This window comes from Erythranthe guttata, chromosome 4 (genome assembly GCF_056151865.1).
Source record: "Erythranthe guttata isolate IM_541 chromosome 4, IM_541, whole genome shotgun sequence".
Taxonomy (NCBI): Eukaryota; Viridiplantae; Streptophyta; class Magnoliopsida; order Lamiales; family Phrymaceae; genus Erythranthe; species Erythranthe guttata.
In genome coordinates this window covers 4,943,332-4,963,823 of record NC_142536.1, presented here as the reverse complement: position 1 = coordinate 4,963,823, position 20,492 = coordinate 4,943,332, and the positions used below count along the sequence as shown (strand labels likewise).

Below are 20,492 nucleotides of genomic sequence, written 5' to 3'. Positions count from 1 at the left end.
TTAAGGAACGCTATTCTTAGTAGTATTTATGCATCCAGCCAGAGTCTCCAGAATCAATCACGTACGGGATTCTCTTTTATTCCTATTAAAACGTGTCCCGCAAGTCTCAGGATCTTTTTGATACGATCTCAGAATCTTCATAAAATCGTTTTTTAAGGTTATTTGGAGCTCCGAACTGAACTTCAGGCTCATTTCTTTTAGAAATTTAGCTGAACCAGCAAGATTTGACTCACTATACCAAATCTACCCCATCAATTATATACTATTTATAAAACTTCCAATCTAAACAAATACATAGGAACAAATAATTTTTTTTTTTCATATGATAGTTCACAAAATTATGATTCCTTAAAAGGTAAAATTGCCTAAAAAATATTTTGTACATAACTCATACCCAAATCCTAGTATTTTCCGACATGGTCAAGTATAATTCTTTTGTCTTCCCTTTTTCGGCTTTTACTAAAATTGACCCTTTTTATCACGCTCTCCGATTGCGTAATAATCCTACCACCCCCACCCACCCCCCCACCCCCCACCCCCTACCCCACCCCACCCTGCATATAAATCTGCTAGATTTTACTGTTCACCACCAAATTACAGATAGGAATACACACATATACATGCATGTTTTTCATATGTGAAGTGATACACTTCAATTCTTGCTTTTTTCATTTAAACTGATTGGTTCTCTTGAAATTAAATTAGGGTTTTCAATTGAAGTTTGGATCTCTTTGTTGAATTTGTGAAATCTCGAAGCCACCGCAGCTAGAACGCACAATTTCAATTTTATGGCTGATCCTTTCTAGGGTTTTTTTTTAATTGATTTCTCTTTAATTCTCTGCTTCAAAGACTGATTGGAAGGTTCAATTCCAGTTTTTTGTTTACCTGTGAGCGATTTTGTTTCTCGAATCCATCACCGGAAAAACTTTATCCGGTGGTGATTTTGAATTTGATATCCCCCTTTTTCGATCCCCAAGGGTTTTTTTTTGTTCTTGCATGTCTAAGTAAATCCGCCCTAATCATAAAAGTTTGAAAAATTAAGTGATTTTTGGGGGTTTAACTTGAATTCGATCTGATTTACCCTCTTGTACGCAAAAAAAGAACAACAAAATCCGCCATGGCTTCGTACAGACCATTTCATCCGCCGCCGCCGCCGCAGGCAGCATTTGCTCAGCCGCCGCCGCCACCTCCGCCTAATCAAAATCCTTTGCAGCCTCCAGTACCACCGCCACCGCCGCCATCACGTGGCGGCAATCAGTATTCGCAGAATTGGGGTGGCCCCTACACCAGCGCCGAGGGCTCGAGCTACAATCAGAGCTATTCCCAGACAAACCCTAGCTCCAATTACCACCTTTCATCACAACAGCAGCACTTCAACGCCCCGGCCAGAAACCAGCTTCCACCGCCGCCACCACCACCTCAAACCCAGCCATTTCCATATCAGCCCCCTCCTCCACCGCCAGAATCTTCTTCTTACCCTCCTCCCCCTCCGCCCCCACAGCCCGCCCCAGCCCCCCCTATGTACTACCCATCATCTCAGTTTTCTCAGTTCAATCAACCTCCACCACCTCCGCCACCTCCTTCATCTCCTCCTCCTCCACCACCACCATCGCAGCCATCATCACCTCCACCCCCGCCTTCCGGTGCACCCCCCTCAGGTGTGAGCAGGGAGGTCAGGCAACAGAATCCCGGTCCTTCATTTAAAAAGGACCACAAACCTCCATTGCCATCGAGCAGTAAAAGACCTAGCGGACATGGCCCTTCAGCTAGAGTCGAAACAGAGGAGGAGAGGCGGTTGAGGAAAAAGAGGGAGTACGAAAAGCAGAAGCAAGAGGAGAAGCAGAAGCAGCATTTGAGGGAGTCTCAAAATAAAGTTCTGCAGAAAACCCAAATGCTAGCTTCGGGATCCAAGCCGCCCCACGGGTCGATTAGCGGTTCCCACATGGGCGACAGAAGGAGTACTCCATTACTAAGTGGCGATCGGATCGAAAACCGGCTGAAGAAGCCAACTACATTCCTCTGCAAGTTGAAGTGAGTATATTCTGAGCTGTATTGTGTTAATCCAATGTGGTTTCTTTATAGATTTCAGTAATATGTGTTGCATGTATGTACAGATCATTAAGTCCGAATTGTTTTTGTTACACGTGTAGATATTGTTAGACTGAATTTGGTAGTTCACGGAGTGAATTGTATGCCTTTATTGCATTTATGGCATCCGCTATGTTATATTGGCAATCAGCGATTATAACATTTTATTTCTAATATACATATGCTTTAAAGGAACGTGACTAGGTGGTTTGCATTTTGGTATGTGCTGACGTAATGGAAATGAAACATGTAATACGTGTTGATTCTTGGTTATACAGATTAATACTACTACTCTTGTAAGTGACTGAGCTTAATTCAAATCAATGGGCCTAGACATTGAGCTTTAGTTCAATTTAGGGTCCAAAATTTATGCACCCTTTGCCATTTTATGAAAACCGAAAGTTGCCCTTCTTTAATGATATTCCTCTCTCACATCAAGCGTCCATTTTACGCAAGTTGTGGGCCCTTTTTTTCCCCTCAATATAACCCCAAATCTCTTTAAAATTTCTGAATTCCCCACCTTGCAGCGCTGTCTGTCACAAATTTCCTCTTCCATTTGTATCTCCTTTTTTAATGCTCCTCGGTCAGGCATCCTTGTTGTTAACGATCTTCCCCTTTTTTCCCCCTTTTTTGTTGTGTGTGCAGTTTTCAGACAATGAGTTAATATATTAGTTCAGTTCTGTATGGTTTGATTTCTATCAGGCTAATTAACTGTTGGATCGTGATATAGAATTCTTAAGAAAAATCGGTGGATTTTAATTCGTATCGGTGTTATCAATCGTGCTGTATAAGGAAGGAAGCCCTAAGATTTGAGGAAGTCGAAGATGGAATGTTCATTTCACGATTTTAAATTTAGGCATGGAAGAATATTTTCAGATCTCATTTTAAATTTGCTCATATGCCCTAGATCTGTTATCAATTCGTCAGTACTGATGTGTGAATTTGGTCAAATCCCTTCAATTTTTTCAGTTATTTGGCGTTTCGGAAATGCCGCGATTCACTTACTTCAATGCTTTTTCTCTATCTCTAGGAATGCAACTTTAACTGATGATGTTGATTTCATGAATGAATTTGTAGTTTTTATTTTTTCAAATAAAAGACTGTAGTTGGCTTGTCCTCTCTCTTTATTTTTAATAACTAGTAATTTTACCCTGTTTGTAGGTTCCGAAATGAACTTCCCGATCCATCTGCAAAGGCGAAGCTTTTGGTTATGAAAAGAGACCCAGATCGGTATGGACCCTTGTACTTGTTGAACTTTTTTGTCATATGTTCTTATGTAGTGGTAATTCTTTTTGTTTTTATTTTGATCAAATTGATTTGTGGATGCCCCATCTCTTCATCTAGCTTCTAAGCACACAATGCTGTTAGTAATTGATGAAATCATATTTGAGATGGAATGGAATATTCCATTAACATGGTGTGGTTTACAGTGTTTGTGGTAAACCACAACGGATTTGTGTACTAGTCCAATATACCCGTTACGAAATGATGCAGCATCTGTACTTGGGGATTTTTTTGTTCTCTCAAATAATGGTTTGAGCCTCTGCAGATACTGCAAATATCAAATTACATCGCTGGAGAAAAACTGGAAACCACAGCTGTACGTTGAACCGGATCTAGGAATACCGCTGGACCTTCTTGATCTGAGTGTCTACAAGTAAAATTTCTCTTGACACCTCATTCTCTTTTGTACTTTATCTTGTGGTGTGTTCTTCTGATTTATTTTATTTTTGTTGACCAGTCCTCCCAAGGGTGAAAGGATACCCCTCGATCCAGAAGACGAGGAGCTTTTACGTGATGATGATCCTATAACCCCGATCAAGACTGACGGCATAAAAGCGAAAGAGAGGCCCACAGACAAAGGTGTTTCTTGGCTTGTCAAAACTCAGTACATTTCTCCTCTCAGTATGGATTCAGCTAAGCACTCTCTGACTGAGAAACAAGCCAAGGAATTGCGAGAATCTCGTGGTCGAAATCTTTTGGAGAAACTCAATAGCAGGTTAGTTATCTTATTTTTTTTTTGTTTGCTGTTCGTAACAGAAGAGTTTGCAGTTCGAGTCATTTTTGTGCATGTTATTTTAATGGAGTTTTTGTTACTTGTTATCAGGGAAAGGAAAATTCAGGATATTACTGCTTCGTTTGAAGCGAGCAAATCAAAACCTGTTCATGCAGTTAATCGCCAACTAGAACCGAAAAGAGTTCTCCCTCTATTTCCTGATTTTGACAGGTATAGTCTCTCTTTATTGCATCTTTATATACTTAATTAAGTTAAGCTTTTCTCGATTGCATATGGGATTTTTTAATTTTTGTTTTGGATTGGCGACGTATGTTGATTTTAGGAGCGAACAGAAATGCATATCAGAATATAGTTGTCTATAATCTGTGCTGAAGTTGAATATAATATTTTGGTGATCGTACTTTTTTTTCCAGGTTCGATGACCAGATTGTGGTTGCGAATTTTGATAATGCTCCAACTGCTGATTCAGAAGTCTACAGAAAATTAAATGCAGTAGATCGTGACGAATATGAGCACAAAGTGAGTAGTACTTGGATATTATGTAATATTGTCTTTCAGTAAAACTTGTATTCTTGAATCAATTGGATAATCCAGTCTGTACATCTACTCTAAAATCTGCTTGATTACTATTTTTGCAATTGTGTTTGCATGCTTCGTTCCATGTACTTTGATTTTATAGCTTTGATTCTGTATTTAATTACTATCTTAGTAATTGCTGATTTAATCGTTCTTGTAGAAGATTTTTGTTTAAGATAGTCTTTGGAGTTTTTAGATACAAGAACTTCCCATTTTAATTCACCATTTTAATTTGCAGGCAATTATGAGAAGTTACGGGTCCTCTAGCTCTGATCCAAACAAATCTGATAAATTTTTGGCTTACATGGTTCCATCGGTTGATGAGGTAGCATTCACTCGATTTAATTGCTTTATGCTCAAGAATATCGAGTCATCTGTTCTTGGTTATGGTTTTTTTTTTTTTTTTTTTAAATTATATATTTTCTTGGTTACGGTGGCAGATAGAGAAGGATATATATGATGAAAACGAAGATGTCTCGTATTCTTGGGTCCGCGAGTACAACTGGGATGTATGTTTTCTTTTATCCAACCTTGTGTTTTATTTATTTAATTTATTTATTGCATTTGAGTCTCGATTAATTTCCGGTTACTGACTTTTCCACAGATGCGGAGTGACAACGTGGATGATCCTACTACATACCTTGTCTCATTCGAAGAATCTAAAGCCAAGTACTTGGTAAGTCCATTTTCCGAAACTACCCTCGAAAGTTTTTTTAAGGTTTGTATTCGGATGAAATGATTTTAAATCCATAATAACAAATCTATTCTATATTATCATTATACAGCCTCTTCCAACAAAGCTGATACTAAGGAAAAAGAGAGCAAGAGATGGAAAATCGGGCGACGAAGTGGAACAATTTCCTGTGCCTAGATCAGTTACAGTGAGGAGACGAACCAATGTGTCTGTCGTGGAATTGAGAGACGAGGAGGACGAGGTAACGTAAAATTATATTATTCTCCACACACACACCCACGTTGGTGTGTGTAAGTAAATGAAGCGTAAAAAAAGATCCACGCACAGTCTAATTCTTGTATTATGCTTTAATCAGGATTTTGTAGCGCCGAAGGTTAGTAACGTAAATCCAAGAGGCGGAAGGTTGCGTAGGAATGTTCCGGACACAGATGTGGATAACTTCAGTGGGGCCGAGGAGGATGACATGTCAGAATAGTTTGCTCCTGCTGGTTTAGTTTTAGAGTAAGAACAATCAGAGAAATGCAAAGACTACATATTTGTGATTTTCATTCTGCATTTCTTTTTTCTTTTTTTCTTTTTTTCTTCCCAACCAGAAACTACATAGATGCTTTTTTTTTTTCCTTTTTTTTTTTTAAATATAAATTGAACTACAGTTCTTTTAATTATCATAGAAAAAAAGACTACATTTTTGTATGATCTGTGTGACTATCTTATCTGTTTTGCTTTTGCTTTTGCTTTTCAATTTTCATATAAAATTAGTGTTAATTTTCCCAAATTTTCCGATTATTTTGGATTGGAATTTATATATACAGGTTGCTGATCTTTTTATATATGATTTTAATTTTTTTAAACCATTTCAAATGTTTTCCCTCAAATGTTGTTATGCATTTTACAATATATGTCGATGAAAAAGCGAAATTTCGCATTTTACAATCGGATCTTTCTTTTATTGGATCAAGTTTTTTCATTTCAATTGTTGAAATTTCAAGTTTTAATTTTTCTGATTCTTTTTTTCTTCTGGATCGATCGGATTGGAATTGGTTTTCACTTCTCAAAAAATTAAACGAACTCCGAATTTGTTGATTTCGATCCAATGTATTAGATTTACACCCCTTTTTCGATCAGATCAATCAATTTAACCGGCAGTACTGGCGTCGGAGTTATTATTATTATTTTTTTTTAATTAGTAACATGTTTGGAGATTCGAATCTATGTAGAAAAATAATAAGACAGTAGAAATAGGTGTAAACAATTCCTAAATGAAAATGTAATAACAAAATGTTTTATAGATTCCATGTTATTATTGACTACATACATACATACATACATACATACATACATATAATCACAACACCTTATTTGTCTCAACACACACACACACACACACACACACACACACACACACACACACACACACACACATATATATGTGCACGGCAATTTTCTAGGAATGGAGTCAATGTTTAAACTTTAAACTTAGCCTCGCAATACAAGAATTGTCCAGCTACAAAACAATCGAACTTTTTCAACAAGGAGAAACCTGAAAAACGCGAATCTTGAAACAACATTCTACGCCTCGGAAATATTGACTTCATCTTGTTGAGTTTGATCAGAAGCATCGGATGGTTGAGATTCATGCTTAGCAGCAGCTTGCAATACCCTACTTTGAACATCAACCGACGAAGGAGCAGTTGGCAGCCCGTTCCTATTCGTCTCTAATTTTCCCGCTGCCCACGAAATTGCTTCACCTCCTAATTTCACTGGAGCTAGCAATACCCTATTAAAAAAAACGGACATTTTTGTGTCAATTTATCCGAAAAAGGGCACGTAAATAAGCAATCTGGTGATTTATTTATACCTTTTGATTAAATATATGTTTTTTTTTGTTAATGAAGTAAAAAAACGGTACCTAACATCCTGATTGAAATCATCTGCACCCTGGTAAGAAGCGACTCGTCGCAATATATTCTGGTAATTCACCAAATTAAGACACCAAAATCAGCAACGAACTAAAATTCATGGACTTCAAACAACATAAGTGAGGAATAAATAATTTGAATTTTAAAAATATATATAACAGGAAATCGACTTATTTTATAAAGACACGTATATTACCTGGCCAAGACCGATAACACCGATGAATTGCAACGTCCTTTCCCAATCTGCACAAGAATAAAAAAATATTCGATTTATGTCTTAAAAATTCCAAAACCGTCAATATTACAATAAAAAATGTGGGGGCCCGCCTTCCGTAGCGAACTTTGTCGTATGTTACCTAATAGAGAATAAGCTGCTGCAAGAACACCCTGTACCATAAACAAATTCATATTAGTAAAATTCAACCTATACCGAAACTTATTAAAAGAAACGGAGTATACAAAAAAATAAAAAATAAATCGAATCACGAATAATATACGAGAGAAGAGGCTTACCACTCCAAATCCAACAACTTTTAGTGGGGTTGGTTTGATTTCCTCCAAGATTGCTTCAGCTTCCTACAAAACCCCGTATTATTTTATAAAATTACGACAAAGTAAATTTTCAAGAAAAAGAAAAGAGCGGGAAAAAAAAATCGAAAAAAATTTACCTCGTTGAGAATCGTAAGCGTTGTCTCCGGTTTTAGCTCTTTAACACGCATTCCTTCTTTCAACCAAGATCGAAAACCGCCTTCGACTTGATATGGTCTCTGTCTTATGGTAACAAAAATATTTTACGAGAAAAACAAAAAAAAAAAAAAAAAAAAAAAACGAAAAAAAAGAAAAGATGTTATTAGTTTGTGTCGAGTAATAACTACTTGCCTTAGTTCCGAGTTTCCTCAGTGATCTGGCGACTCCCTTGGAACGAGTTCCGTCGGCATCCATAACTAAAACCTTGGACCTGTCCTATAAATATCAAATTCATTTCATGCATCACTTTTTTTTAATCATCCAATATTTAATATCGAGAAAGTATATTAAAAAAAAGGGAATACGTTTCGTACTTTAACAATTTTAAGGTCGCGAATAACGGTAGCAAGCAACGAGTCCTCGATGTCTCTTCCTCCCTTCAGTAGCTTCTTCACGGAGCCGTCAACCTATAATTTCATTTTAACCATAAATAAATCTCAACTAACATTTTTTTTTTTTTTTTTTTCGTAAATCGAAGTTTTCAGATTTGGAGCTAAAAGTACACAAATGTCTTTTGGTTAAAAGATTGCCAAACCTCAGGCAGTGTTACACTGGCATATCGAGACCGTGCACTCCTCCGGAGATCGGGAATACCATCTTTACCCCTAAGATTCTTCGCACACATAACGATGCACCAGAAATAAATAGTCAGGAAAAAATTAAGTAACTTTAAACTTGCAAGAAATGAAATTAGTAGAATAAACTCGTAATTAAAGAAAAAAAAATCTTAAAAGAACTATCATGAATTCATCTTCGTAAATTTGGGTTCATTGCATTCGTGCACACCACTGTGTTTAATCTAATTGTTAAAAAAAGTCCTCGTATTATTAATATTAGCAACAAAACACCCTAAACATCACCATTTAGAGGTTGGGGTTGGGGGGGGGGGGGGGGGGGGGGGGGGGGGGGGGGGATTTGGTTGCTAATATTAATAACACGGGGACTATTTTAGTAATTCGATATAACACAGGGGTATACTAAATGCAATAAAACTCTCGTAAATTTCCAAAGTAAAGGCTAGAAAAATTTACAGTATCTTGCCTCAGGCCGAATATCGATAAGTACGACACTCTCGTTTCCTCGTAAGAGCTCCATAGTTGACTGTGGAGATAAATCTCCGGCATATCCACTGTATTTCAACACCCTATAAGAACCCCTGCACATATCTGATCACAAATGTAATTTCCATTTAAAAAATACGGAGATAAAGACAAGAATTTTTGTCTAAATCCCGTTAGCAACATAAAACCAAAAGGATGAATAAATATTTAAAAGAAAAACAAGAAAGTTCATACCACAAAGTGGCTGACACTCCAACGAAAAGGACAAACGGAATAAGCGGGTCGTTAGGGTCCAATCCGAGACTTTCTTCGAATCCGACCAGAACAATGTAGACCTTTTACATCACAATGTGGCATTAGAGTAAATAACAATTCTCTCTCACAATTATAAAACCTGAAAGACGAGTTTATTGCATTTAGCACCCTCGTGTTATATCAAATAGATAAAAAAACTCCCCGTGTTATACATACTAGCAAAAACCCTCTATCAATGCATTTTGTTTGGCACACACAACCCCCTAAATGGTGAGTGTACGGGGTAGTTTGTTATAAAAGTTGCATTGTAGGGGTGTTTTTTGTCTAATATTTGTAACATGGGGACATTTTTAACAATTTGATATAACAGAGGAGTCCCAAATGCAATAAACTCTCCTTGCAAAATAGACATGTTATTTCTATTTCAAAGGGATAGATAATTCAAGAAGTAGAAAGTCTTTTCTAAAGTTAAAACATTTAACTATCTAATTATCACATTTTAAGTACTAAAAATTAAAACTTTTAACAAACCATTTTATCATTATAAGAAATTAAAAAAAAAAGTCGAATATACCTGTTGAAAAGCTGTCCCGACAGGCCTCAATACATCTCCGAAACGTCCTTCAAATGAACCAAGAGAATCTTGAAATTCTCGAGGGAGAATTTCCTTACCAGAACCATAAGCATTTCCGATATTTTTCGCCCCCACAATTAAAAAATTCTCGAATAATACAATCGCTCGTCTCAATACATCAAGTGCAACAAACCCTACTTTACCCGACCCTTCCTTTAACTCACCCGAAAATCCGGTCAACTTACTACCCGCCGATTCTCGAGATTTACTTACAAGTGATGTAATCTCATTTACGATTTTATCAACTTCGCTTGCATTTTTCGAAAGAGCTGCCTTCAAGGACGAGGTGATTGTATCGAACGATTTTTTCAAGACATCTTCGCCTCCGTTAATCGTGTCAACAATAGAGCTGTTTATTTCGTCGGAAATATCGAATAGATTCTTCTCTTCACCGGATATTGAATTCAAATCAATGTCTAACGGATCTATTGCTAGAGGGGTATCGGCCGGTAAACCGTTGCTTATTAAATCGTCCACACCCGTCTTAGTGGGGCCGCCCTCCACAAAAATAATATCGGTCGCCCCAAAATTGCTAGAGGAGTACAGACATTTGACGGGCCGTTTCTTCGTAAAATTCAAGAATTTTTTCGACGATTTTCCCACATTGTTGCAGTTCGAATCGAACGATTTCCAATACGAGGATAAAGATTTCAACCCTCCATGGATAGGAACCTGCAGAATTAGTAATTGATGTTTACGAAAACACGAAAATTTTCGACAATCGATTTTCGATATCTCACTGAATCAAAAAACCCTAATAGACAATAAAAATTTAAAAACTGAAAATAACGAAAATTAACCACCTGTGAATGGCAGGAGCAGCTGGTGCTTGCTGAAGAAACGGGCAACATTGTGAAATTACGAAACCTCAATCCAATCAAAACCTTTGTTGTATTTCTTCAAACCCACATTTTCAGACAAAGAAATACAGAAAAAGCTGCGAGCTTTGACTTAAACTAAGCTAGAATAGAACGACCCATTAACAAAGATTGAATCCCGGTCAAGAATGTTGAAATGGGTTTGACGATAATTCGACGCAACGCACAGAATCTTGAAATGGGTTTTCTTATATATGTATATTTTTTTTTTTTAATTGGCGGAGGAATTCATAATATGGTTTATTTTCTGGGATTTTTCGAGGGTATTATCGTATGTAATTGACATGTAAAATCAAACGTTAGAGAAGTGTGAAGAAATGTGTGGTTTGTTTGGAGATGGTAGCTAATAGCTTCATCTTCTTGGATATCAACTGCCTCTCGTTTTTCTCTTCTGGGTCCCACTTTGGATTCTGTTCTTTTTTTTTTTTTTTTTTTTTTTTAATTTTCTTGTTTTTGTTGTATATTTCTTTACTGATATGCTAAATCCCACACCAATTTTATCAAATTTTAATGGGGGATTTAGCATGCCCCATTTATTTAACCGAATTATATATTTTGTCATATAAATGTGTATATTATACTCACTCAATAGTTGTCACTTTTGTTAGTTGCACACATATTAAGAAACTTAATAAATATATATAGATAGTTGCAAAAAGTATAATAAATCACTAAACTGCCCATGCCATTAATTAATTTTTAAATAATTGTATTTCAATTAATTATGAGTGAGAAAGGGCAAAACTGAAAAAATTGCAATCAATTATTCATTGGAATAGTAAAATGACAAATAATTTGAAATATGAAAAAATGGCAAAAGTGACAAATATTAAGAGAAGGAGGGAGTACATAATTTACTCCAATTCCAATACGGTGGTGTGTAATAATTCTAAGACATGTAGCCCGGATATTTTAACTTTTTAATGTTCGCATTTCGAACATATTTTGTGACCGACATTCGAGAAATGGATTATTTTGCAATTTCTAAAAGATTAGAAACATGTTTGAAGTGAATACAATATTTTCAAATAATTTTCTTTTGTTTCCCTGATTATTTACACTAAATTTAATGATCAATTCCAAAATTGATAGTTGATAATAATATTTATTTTGAATATATTTGTATCAAAATATGTAAATATGCAAATAAAAACTTATATACATTTATATAGCATATTTATAAATTACCCCCATACTTTTAATATTTACAAGTTTCCCCCGATTTCCCGTGTCCGTTTCTCCATTTTCCCGTATTACCGTCTAACTAAATCAAGTCTCTTTTACCAATAAAAAGAAAGGAAAAAAAGAAAAAGAACAATGAATCATGTTTGAATTGGGTTCACGAGATTAGCCCACTAGATTCTATTAAGTATTTAGAAACATGTATTTTCTAAGGCCCAAATCCACAGATTTAGATGCATTTTTCCAAAAGTATGTTAGTGTTTGTGGCCCAATATGTATTCCTATGTGTGAATAGGGCCCAGTAAACTAATAATTAAGCAGCCCAAACCTTGGAATCGGGCCAGTAGCTAACTTAATTCCCGTTTAAGTAGCTTCACTGATTTTGACCGTTTAAGTTAAAGAGTCCGATCTTGGCCATTCATCTCTTGCTTTATAAACCTTTTTTCACGTTGTTTTCCGGCGACTTTCTTCAATGTTCATCGATGTACATGAAGAGCATTAATGAGAAGGCAGCTTTGTTGTCTTTGTCCGTTGTGTTGTTTCTTGTGTTATAGAGCAATATACGTCACGAGCGATAGGGATAAGACATTGTTCATTCTTCTTCTTCTCCTTTTCTTTCTCAAATGCGGTGTGAGTGAGGGTAACTCAGTGAGAAAAGGTCTTTGTGAGTGTTTGAGTGAGTTGATTTTTGGTTGAGTACTTATGAGTCAACTCACAGAATGAAAGGATAGACCTAGGGTTTTGAGTTTGGGCTTTGTGCCTGATACCCTTTTGGAGCTGCCGCTAAAGTGGATTATGGACGTGAACTTGGACAAAAGGAGACTTAGCCTACCTGGAAAAACGGTCATATGTGTTGGAACCAATCTGGTGATACTAGCTTAGATTTTAAGTGTCTTTGTTCGATTCTTATCTTCATGTAGTTATGTTTGTTTTTTTTGTATAAATCAAATAGGTACCCAACAAAGTCGAATTATTTTTTAAGTTAAAATTGTGTAGCAACATATCAGTTTAAATAAAAGAATCAAAAAAAGGTGTTACTTACTTTTATGGATCAAATTCGACAAAAAAAAAATCGATTTAATTTCGAGCTCAATGATGTCCGCGATAAAGGGGAGCGTGGCATAGTTATTCAAACAATAATGGAAGTTAAATAAGTGAAGCAAAGAATGATATTTGGTGGTGCAGAGAGAGAAGTGCATAACAAAAACTACATTTTGAAAAGAGGAAAAAAAAAAAGATTAGAAAAGAAAACTCAAAGTAAAGTAAAAGCGTGTTTGTAATCATTATAACCACGCTTTTAGCCACTAAGTCTCTCTGGCAAAATGTTGTCGTCTAAGATAAATTAAACTAAGCCATCATATTCGCGGAAGAAGCTTAGAAAGTAAAGAGGGCTCCATTTCATATATTTATATAATATATTATACCAAAATCTCGATAAATTAATAATTTTGTTTAAATGTAATTTCTTCGGTCTTGGTTCGGTGATAATATGTTAAATTATTACTTCAATAATTTAACCCCAATATTTCATTTAATTAATAAAAATATATTAATCTTAACTGTATTAATTTATAAATATTTATATATATAAATGTATGTAAAATCAAAACAAAAGAAAGAAGTGTCCCCAATAAAGGGCACTAGCCGCAAAAAAAAAAAGTAGTTGACATTCAAATAATTACAGAATAAGGTCCATCCAACTAACTTCTAGTCATAATTGGTAGAAATGTAGGGAATTTGCACTTTTTTTAAAGAGAAATATATATATATATATATATATATATATATATATATATATATATATATATATATATATATATATATATATATATATAGTACTTGCAATTAAATAAAGTAACTTTTTAGAATAAAATTGAGTTTTTGATTAAATGTTAAAAAAATAGAGTAAAAAGCAGTTTACCCCCTAAATTAAGGGCCGATTTGCACTTTACCCCCCAAACAAAAAAAAATTGCACGTTTTTACCTGAACTCGTTAATGCGTTGCACGGTGCCCCCTAAACTCAATTTTCCGGCAATTTTGACCGGAATGTTAAAACATGTGCTTTGCACGTGAGATTTTGAGGGGTAAATTCGTCCCTTCACTTACATCTTTAATATTAAATACAAATAAATATTAAAAAAAAAGGGAAAAAAAGACAACAAAAAAAAGCAAAAAAAAATATAAAATAAAAAAAGGAAATAAAGGAAAAGATGCTATCATCCATCAGACCACATCACGTCATCACCCACCTCCTTCCCCAAAACCCACAGAAACCATCACCCACCTTCCTTCCCAAAATCCAACCATGTCTGCACAAAAAAAAATCTCAAACAATAATTTAAAAAAATTCCAAAAAATTTCCGACGACCACCACTCCTCATCCTTTCAAGTGTGTTACGAAGAATCAGATCAAACTTATCGGATTAGATCTGGAGAGAGACCCAAAAATTTCGTATCAAATATTGAAATTAAACAAAACCAACAAAAAGGTAGATTATTGATGTGGGTTTTCTCATTACTTGAAGAAAACTCACAGAAAACCCATAAACAAATGTCGATTTGTCCAAGTTAGAACATCTCTTCATGATTTGGTTCAACACCGCTGCATGGGAAAGCTTGTTTGATTTTTTGATCGCCATTTTTTTTAGTTTGGTTGCAAATTTTTTAAAACCGGGCAGAAATTGAAGGACTGTGATGAAGGGGGAGGATTGGTCGAGGAATTTGAAAATGGGGTGATGGTGGAGAGAGAGAGAGAGAGGGGGGGGGGGGGGGGGAGAAGGGGCCAAATTCCATATTCAATTTTTTGATTTGGTTTTTGATTTGGGATTTAGTATGTATACACGTTATCTCCATTAATGAACATTGGATAAAATTTGTTCAGAAAAATAAAAGAAGGGCAGAAGAAGAGAGGAGATGATGATGGTCTTGGCCTTTTTTTGTTTTTTTAATGATTTATTTATATTTAATATATAGCAGTTAAGTGGATTGACGAATTTACCCCCATAAATCTCACGTGAAACGCACATTATTTAACATTCCGTTCAAAATTGCCGGAAAATTGAGTTTAGGGGGCACCGTGCAACAAAAAACGTAGTTTAGGTAAAAACGTGCAAAAAAAATTTGTTTGGAGGGTAAAGTGCAAAACGGCCCTTAGTTTAGGGGGTAAACTGCTTTTTACTCAAAAAAATATAATAGTAATATCATGAACTCAACAATTGAGTAAAATGGAAAGTGAATTATTCTCAACTAGTTAGAGAAATAATATATGCGATATAATCTATAAATCCACTAAATAAATAAATAACTCATAAATGTCATGTCTAGATTAAATCCACCACGTTTTTCAAATAAAATATTGGGACCCAATAAAAGCCATTCCCAATTCCCATCTTTATATTTGAATCAATTCTTTGCCTTTTACTTATTTATTATTTTATTTTTCTTAGTAATATTTTGATATTTTCACATAACTCAAGTTCGAAATGAATTATAGTGACAATAAAAAGAAATTACTTCATGTAACACTTAATGATTTTTTTTTCAATTATTGTCACAATAATTATATCCCTAATGCAAAATATTTTAATTTGTTGTACTAGTAAAGCTTAATTATCACATCACAATATAAACATATAGATACAATATTCTATATGATCATATGGCCGGTGTGTAACTATATATTGATATTCTCTCTCTACTTGTGAATAATCATCATATCACAATATTATAGCTTGCATTTTCTTTTTCTTTTTTTCAAGGAACAAAAAGAATACATATGATGTTCTTATCAACATTGTGCATCAATATTCATTAATAAAATTATTATTTCTAAGTTATAACACTTGATAATTTAATTAGGGAATTAAATTATTGGTTTTGGTTGATCATCTCTCTCGCACACACAAAAGTGAACATTGAGCATTTTATAATATAAACAGAGGGTCCTACGTACCCATTGAATAAGTTAGTGATAGGAGATAACCTATGTAGCACGGACACCTAAAAACCGATATGGGGAAATGAAAAAAACGGATACAGGGAAAAGTGTAAATATTAAAAATATAGGGATATATTTGTAAATATCATAGAAATGTATTCAAAATAAAACTTAGGGTAAATAGTAAATAGCACTTAACTTCCATGTGGTTTGTGCTTTGTGCACATGACCACATTATACTTTCAATATAAGCACATAACTCCCTATAGTTTAAATTTTGTACACATGGCCCCTTGTACTTTTAATATAAGCACATCACCCCCTTCTGGAATTTCATTTGATAAATAATTATATTCATTAGTAAGAGAAATTTTTTTAAAGTACAAGAATGTTATGTGCTTAATTATATTAAAATACAAGGCGGTAATGGGGGCACAAAATTCAAACCACAGGGGATAAGTGCTATTTACACTAAATTTTACAATCAACCACTACTAGAAAAATGCCATTTAGCCATAGACATATTCGTCTCTAAATTGCGAAACTAATGCCGCTAAAGAGGATTTAGTGATATATTAGGTCCGTTGCTAACGCCATCGATAAACACCGCGTCGCTATTTTTTAGCGAGGACGAGGTAGAATCCGTAGCTAATATGTAACGCGATAAATCATATAAATATTTGAAAATTTGCTATTCAAACATCTTTCTAACTTTTTTGAAATTTGCAACATGACCTATGCGTTGTTCGACATGTGCGTCTTCATTTGCAACACGACCTATACGGTGTTCGAAATGTGTCCTCAAGTATCAGACACAAAATTTGTCCGAAACACGGAAATTTAAAAAGTTAAAGTTTCCGTTTACATATGATCAGATAACATATCTTTTCTTGTAATTAATTAAATTTTACTTCAATAAATAGGGGCCATAACTCGTTTTCTTTTGTGCGAAGATGCACTTTATTGGGATATATATATATATATATATATATATATATATATATATATATATATATTGGACGGAAGAAAAAAACGTGGAATAAATACATTCTTCAATGTTCCTTCCTCCCCATTAACCAACTTGCAAAATTTCATTGCCATGAAAAACACGCACTTACGCGTGCGTACCACACGTTTAATTTTATATATATAATGAAATAAAATAAAATAAAATACAAAATGAAGCATTATATTCAAGCAGAAGATTCAAGTTATTTTAAAAACCAATGTTATCAGAACCGGACCGGACATTAAACCGGCGAGGCATTCGGGTCATGGTTGGACCGGTTCAACCGGGGTCAACCCGGGTTTTTTACTTTTTTATTTATTCTATTTATTTTTTAATTTTATATACACATAATTACATCCAAATAAAAATTTAAAACATTAAACAACATATACAAAACTTCACTTCAATCCAAAAAACTACCCATAATAATAATGTATCTCATCAAAATCATCCTCATCACATAATTAAAATTTAAAATATAAAACTAAAACATATAAACTAGTCAATTTACTTAAAAAGAACATAGTCACAAACATCCAAGAATATTTATTGAACATAAATTTTAAATTCACATCTAAGCAAAATTTGTTTAAAGAATTGAAATCTAAACAAAATTATTATCACATGATTAAACAAAAGAATTTAAAAATTGCACGATTCATCTACACGAAAGAGGGTACCGGCAGGTTGTGGGGGCAGCGGTGGCTGGCGGCGGCCGGCGATGGCTGGTGGTTTGCGGCGGCCGGCGGTGGCTGGTGGTTTGCGGCGGTGGCTGACGGCTGGAGGATTGGGCGGCGGCTGGGTGCGGGAAAGGCAGAATAGGTACAGACTTGTCAAACAAGTCTGTTCATGTTTAACGTATTGTTTAATTCAATTTTTTTTTTATTTTTTTAAACCTAATAATCAAAACGACGTCGTTTTGATAAAATATTAAAAAAAAAAATATATATATATAAAACGCAGCGTTTAGGAATCGAACCCGGGTCGGCGGCCGGTTCGCCGGGTCCCGGGTTCCATCCGGTCAAACCGGGTTTCTGGTAGTTGACCCCGGTTTTGAGTTTATGTGGGTTTGGGGGTTAGACCGGACCGGTTTTCCGGCGGGTCGCGGTCGAACCGGTCGGACCGGCCGGTCCGGTCCGGTTCTAATAACATTGTTAAAAACCCAATTCATAATTACGAGAATATATAGATATAGATTTTGACATGGAAAGACAAAGTTTAATTTAGTAGGGCATATATTATGATTAAATGACTATATGGGAAGGTCACTTTTAGTAGGGTTAAATGGGTCCAAGATGGGATATATTGAGTCTATTTTATCATGCCTATCAACCCACTTAGGTGTTTTTACTTTTTTTTTTTTTTTTTTTTTGATAATAAATGAAATTGACATGCATTATTAATATGAATTGAAGCAATGATTGAATTGAGGGCTGAGGGCTAAAGTTGTGATAAGTTGGTGTTTGCAAAAGCTTATTCAAAACCATAAATTAGCGATTGTTAGTTAACTGAGTGCTGAGTGTATGTTTCTAAAAGTTGACGGTGTTTGCAGAAAACTCGGGTCTAAATGTGTTTTTGAAAAGTAGCTTAAACCAGCTTATTTTAAAAGAAGCTGAAGCAAATATTGATTTTACAAATATTTTAAAACAGAATATGCGAAAAAAAAATGTGAACGGAATCCGGCCGCCCATTTGGATTCAACTATACATCGGTTCGGGTTTTGATTCAATAAATATATGATTACTAACTTCATTAGAGGCTTGATGTTTGATCTAACATGTAATTAAAAAAATGTAATCAAATGTTAAAATTATATTTATTTCTTACTATTTGAGTTTATAATGTTTGTAGCACCCAAAATATTGTATCATGTGATGGAACTAGCGATTTAACATTTAATATAGTGCGGTATGTCTAATTTCCCATAATACTATTTCACGTCCATCAAGACTAAAGTCGCATCATGGAACAACACGACTTTAGCTACCTCCTACGTTGCTCTTTTTGTTGGTACTACGTTTTCACCATTGGAATGAACTTTCTGAATCCCACCAATTCCGATTTGAAAATTTTAGTTTACGAATTAAGAAAAATTTATTCCAATTTCCAAAATTTGGATTTCTTATGTTTTTTTAGAATAGACTGTAACTAGTTTTCTACCCAAAAAAAATGTGTTTTTTATGAAATATTAATTATGATTCGATTAGTTCGATTTGCACCGCTGATTTCATGGAAACCCAAAATTTACTTTGCAAAATTCTACTTAGTTATACTCTCTTCTTAGATATATAGAAATTGTCATCAATGTAACCATCTTACAAAACAAAACAATTAAATTTGGCAACATAGTAAAAATCAATAAATTCTAGCTAGGTATCCTAAAACTTGATAAAATTTGAAAAGTATGAGGATGAACTAATAGTTGATTGAGATGGAGATACAAGAACAAGCATATTTTTGGTCAAAACATTAAAAAAATTTATATCTTTGACTTAACTATCGTGACATTCTCCACACTTAGTTTGCAGAATATTGTACGAAAAGTCGAGAATGAGTATTGTGACATCCTCCATACTAGGTTTGCATAATATTGTACGAGAAATAGATACATGTTGCTGTGATTTTGTTCTAACCACAGTGTGTGCGTGTGTAGAGAGAGAGAGATAGAGATTGATTTACATTCAAGGTTAGTTTCCAATAGGAAATTCAAATTTTACATGATAAAATTAACTATGTGGCTTGATATCTTAAAGTAGATTATTAAATTTCGAAAGCAAATATAAGTTGGTAAAGAATGTATTAATTAGGAAGAGTTTAAGGTACAAGTTGCAAGTCAAGTTGATTGACTTTAAGGAGACAATAAAACGTACACTAATTGGACTTCAATTTGTAGATTACTCATAATGTCAACTCATTTTAATTTAATGCTTATTTAATCACATTAATAAAACAACTTCGATTAATGTTGCATAATCACTTTGCATCATCGATTAAAAATGAATATTATATTTTTATTTTTATTTACATTTTACCATAACACACATAGATATATACTATATATTGATGGTCTTATGCATAGCCTATAATTATAGTGCAAAAGTATGTTAATCAAGATTAGGGTTTACTAATGATCTTGAGTTTAGATGAGATAAAGGTTTTTCTTTTCTTTAATATTTACTTGATTGAGTTTAAAGGGGCTTTAGAATTAAGTAAGTATTAGGGGGAATTGCTTTTTGGGGCAGTATGCAAAATTCTTGATACCCCATCTAATTTATGTATATATGTGTCACAATTTCATTTGATTATTATATTGCTTCCATTTTATTGTAGGGTAAATCACAGACACCACCTCATATTAGGTAAAATACGAAAAAATCCCTCAATGTTTAGGTTATTACAATCACATAATTATGAATTTTCTTACACGTCCATACTTATAGTGTCAAATTCAACAGAATCTTCTAGATTCCGTGGAATGTTTTCTAATTTGTACT

At 34.4% G+C, this 20,492-nt stretch overlaps 2 protein-coding genes across 3 annotated transcripts; one reads left to right on the top strand and one right to left on the bottom strand.

Moving 5' to 3' along the window:
* The first annotated feature begins 294 nt into the window (after positions 1–294).
* Positions 295–6,068, top strand: LOC105955804 (protein PAF1 homolog). The gene is made up of 11 exons (XM_088816614.1): positions 295–2,031; positions 3,250–3,318; positions 3,638–3,745; positions 3,830–4,087; positions 4,196–4,315; positions 4,519–4,624; positions 4,920–5,006; positions 5,122–5,190; positions 5,286–5,357; positions 5,467–5,616; positions 5,731–6,068. Exons 1-11 carry the CDS (start codon positions 1,118–1,120, stop codon positions 5,848–5,850), a joined length of 2,073 nt encoding a protein of 690 aa, XP_088672740.1. The 5' UTR covers positions 295–1,117; the 3' UTR covers positions 5,851–6,068.
* Positions 6,069–6,635: 567 nt separating this feature from the next.
* LOC105969044 (Rhodanese/Cell cycle control phosphatase superfamily protein) lies at positions 6,636–11,324 on the bottom strand. Of its 2 annotated transcripts, none has more exons than XM_088816615.1 (13): positions 10,792–11,324; positions 9,932–10,663; positions 9,337–9,437; positions 9,083–9,197; positions 8,577–8,654; positions 8,356–8,448; positions 8,174–8,257; positions 7,963–8,061; positions 7,808–7,870; positions 7,651–7,681; positions 7,491–7,537; positions 7,285–7,343; positions 6,636–7,152 (listed from the first exon to the last, which is right to left on the bottom strand). In XM_088816615.1, the coding sequence occupies exons 1-13, from the start codon at positions 10,840–10,842 to the stop codon at positions 6,945–6,947; spliced, it is 1,761 nt and encodes a 586-aa protein (XP_088672741.1). In that variant the 5' UTR covers positions 10,843–11,324; the 3' UTR covers positions 6,636–6,944. The 2 variants fall into 2 exon arrangements, with proteins under 2 accessions (XP_088672741.1, XP_012852419.2); XM_012996965.2 differs by having other exon boundaries at positions 10,795–11,283.
* Positions 11,325–20,492: the final 9,168 nt, after the last annotated feature.

Bases quoted from the DNA above. Each gene is read 5' to 3' on its own strand.
- LOC105955804 (XM_088816614.1), top strand. From the start codon at position 1,118: ATGGCTTCGTACAGACCATTTCATCCGCCGCCGCCGCCGCAGGCAGCA. The intron at 3,319-3,637 runs GTATGGACCCTT...GAGCCTCTGCAG, and splicing joins ATGAAAAGAGACCCAGATCG to ATACTGCAAATATCAAATTA. The intron at 4,088-4,195 runs GTTAGTTATCTT...ACTTGTTATCAG, and splicing joins TTGGAGAAACTCAATAGCAG to GGAAAGGAAAATTCAGGATA.
- LOC105969044 (XM_088816615.1), bottom strand. From the start codon at position 10,842: ATGTTGCCCGTTTCTTCAGCAAGCACCAGCTGCTCCTGCCATTCACAG. The intron at 8,655-9,082 runs GCAAGATACTGT...ATGTGTGCGAAG, and splicing joins TTATCGATATTCGGCCTGAG to AATCTTAGGGGTAAAGATGG. The intron at 7,344-7,490 runs GTAATATACGTG...GTGAATTACCAG, and splicing joins GTGTTATCGGTCTTGGCCAG to AATATATTGCGACGAGTCGC.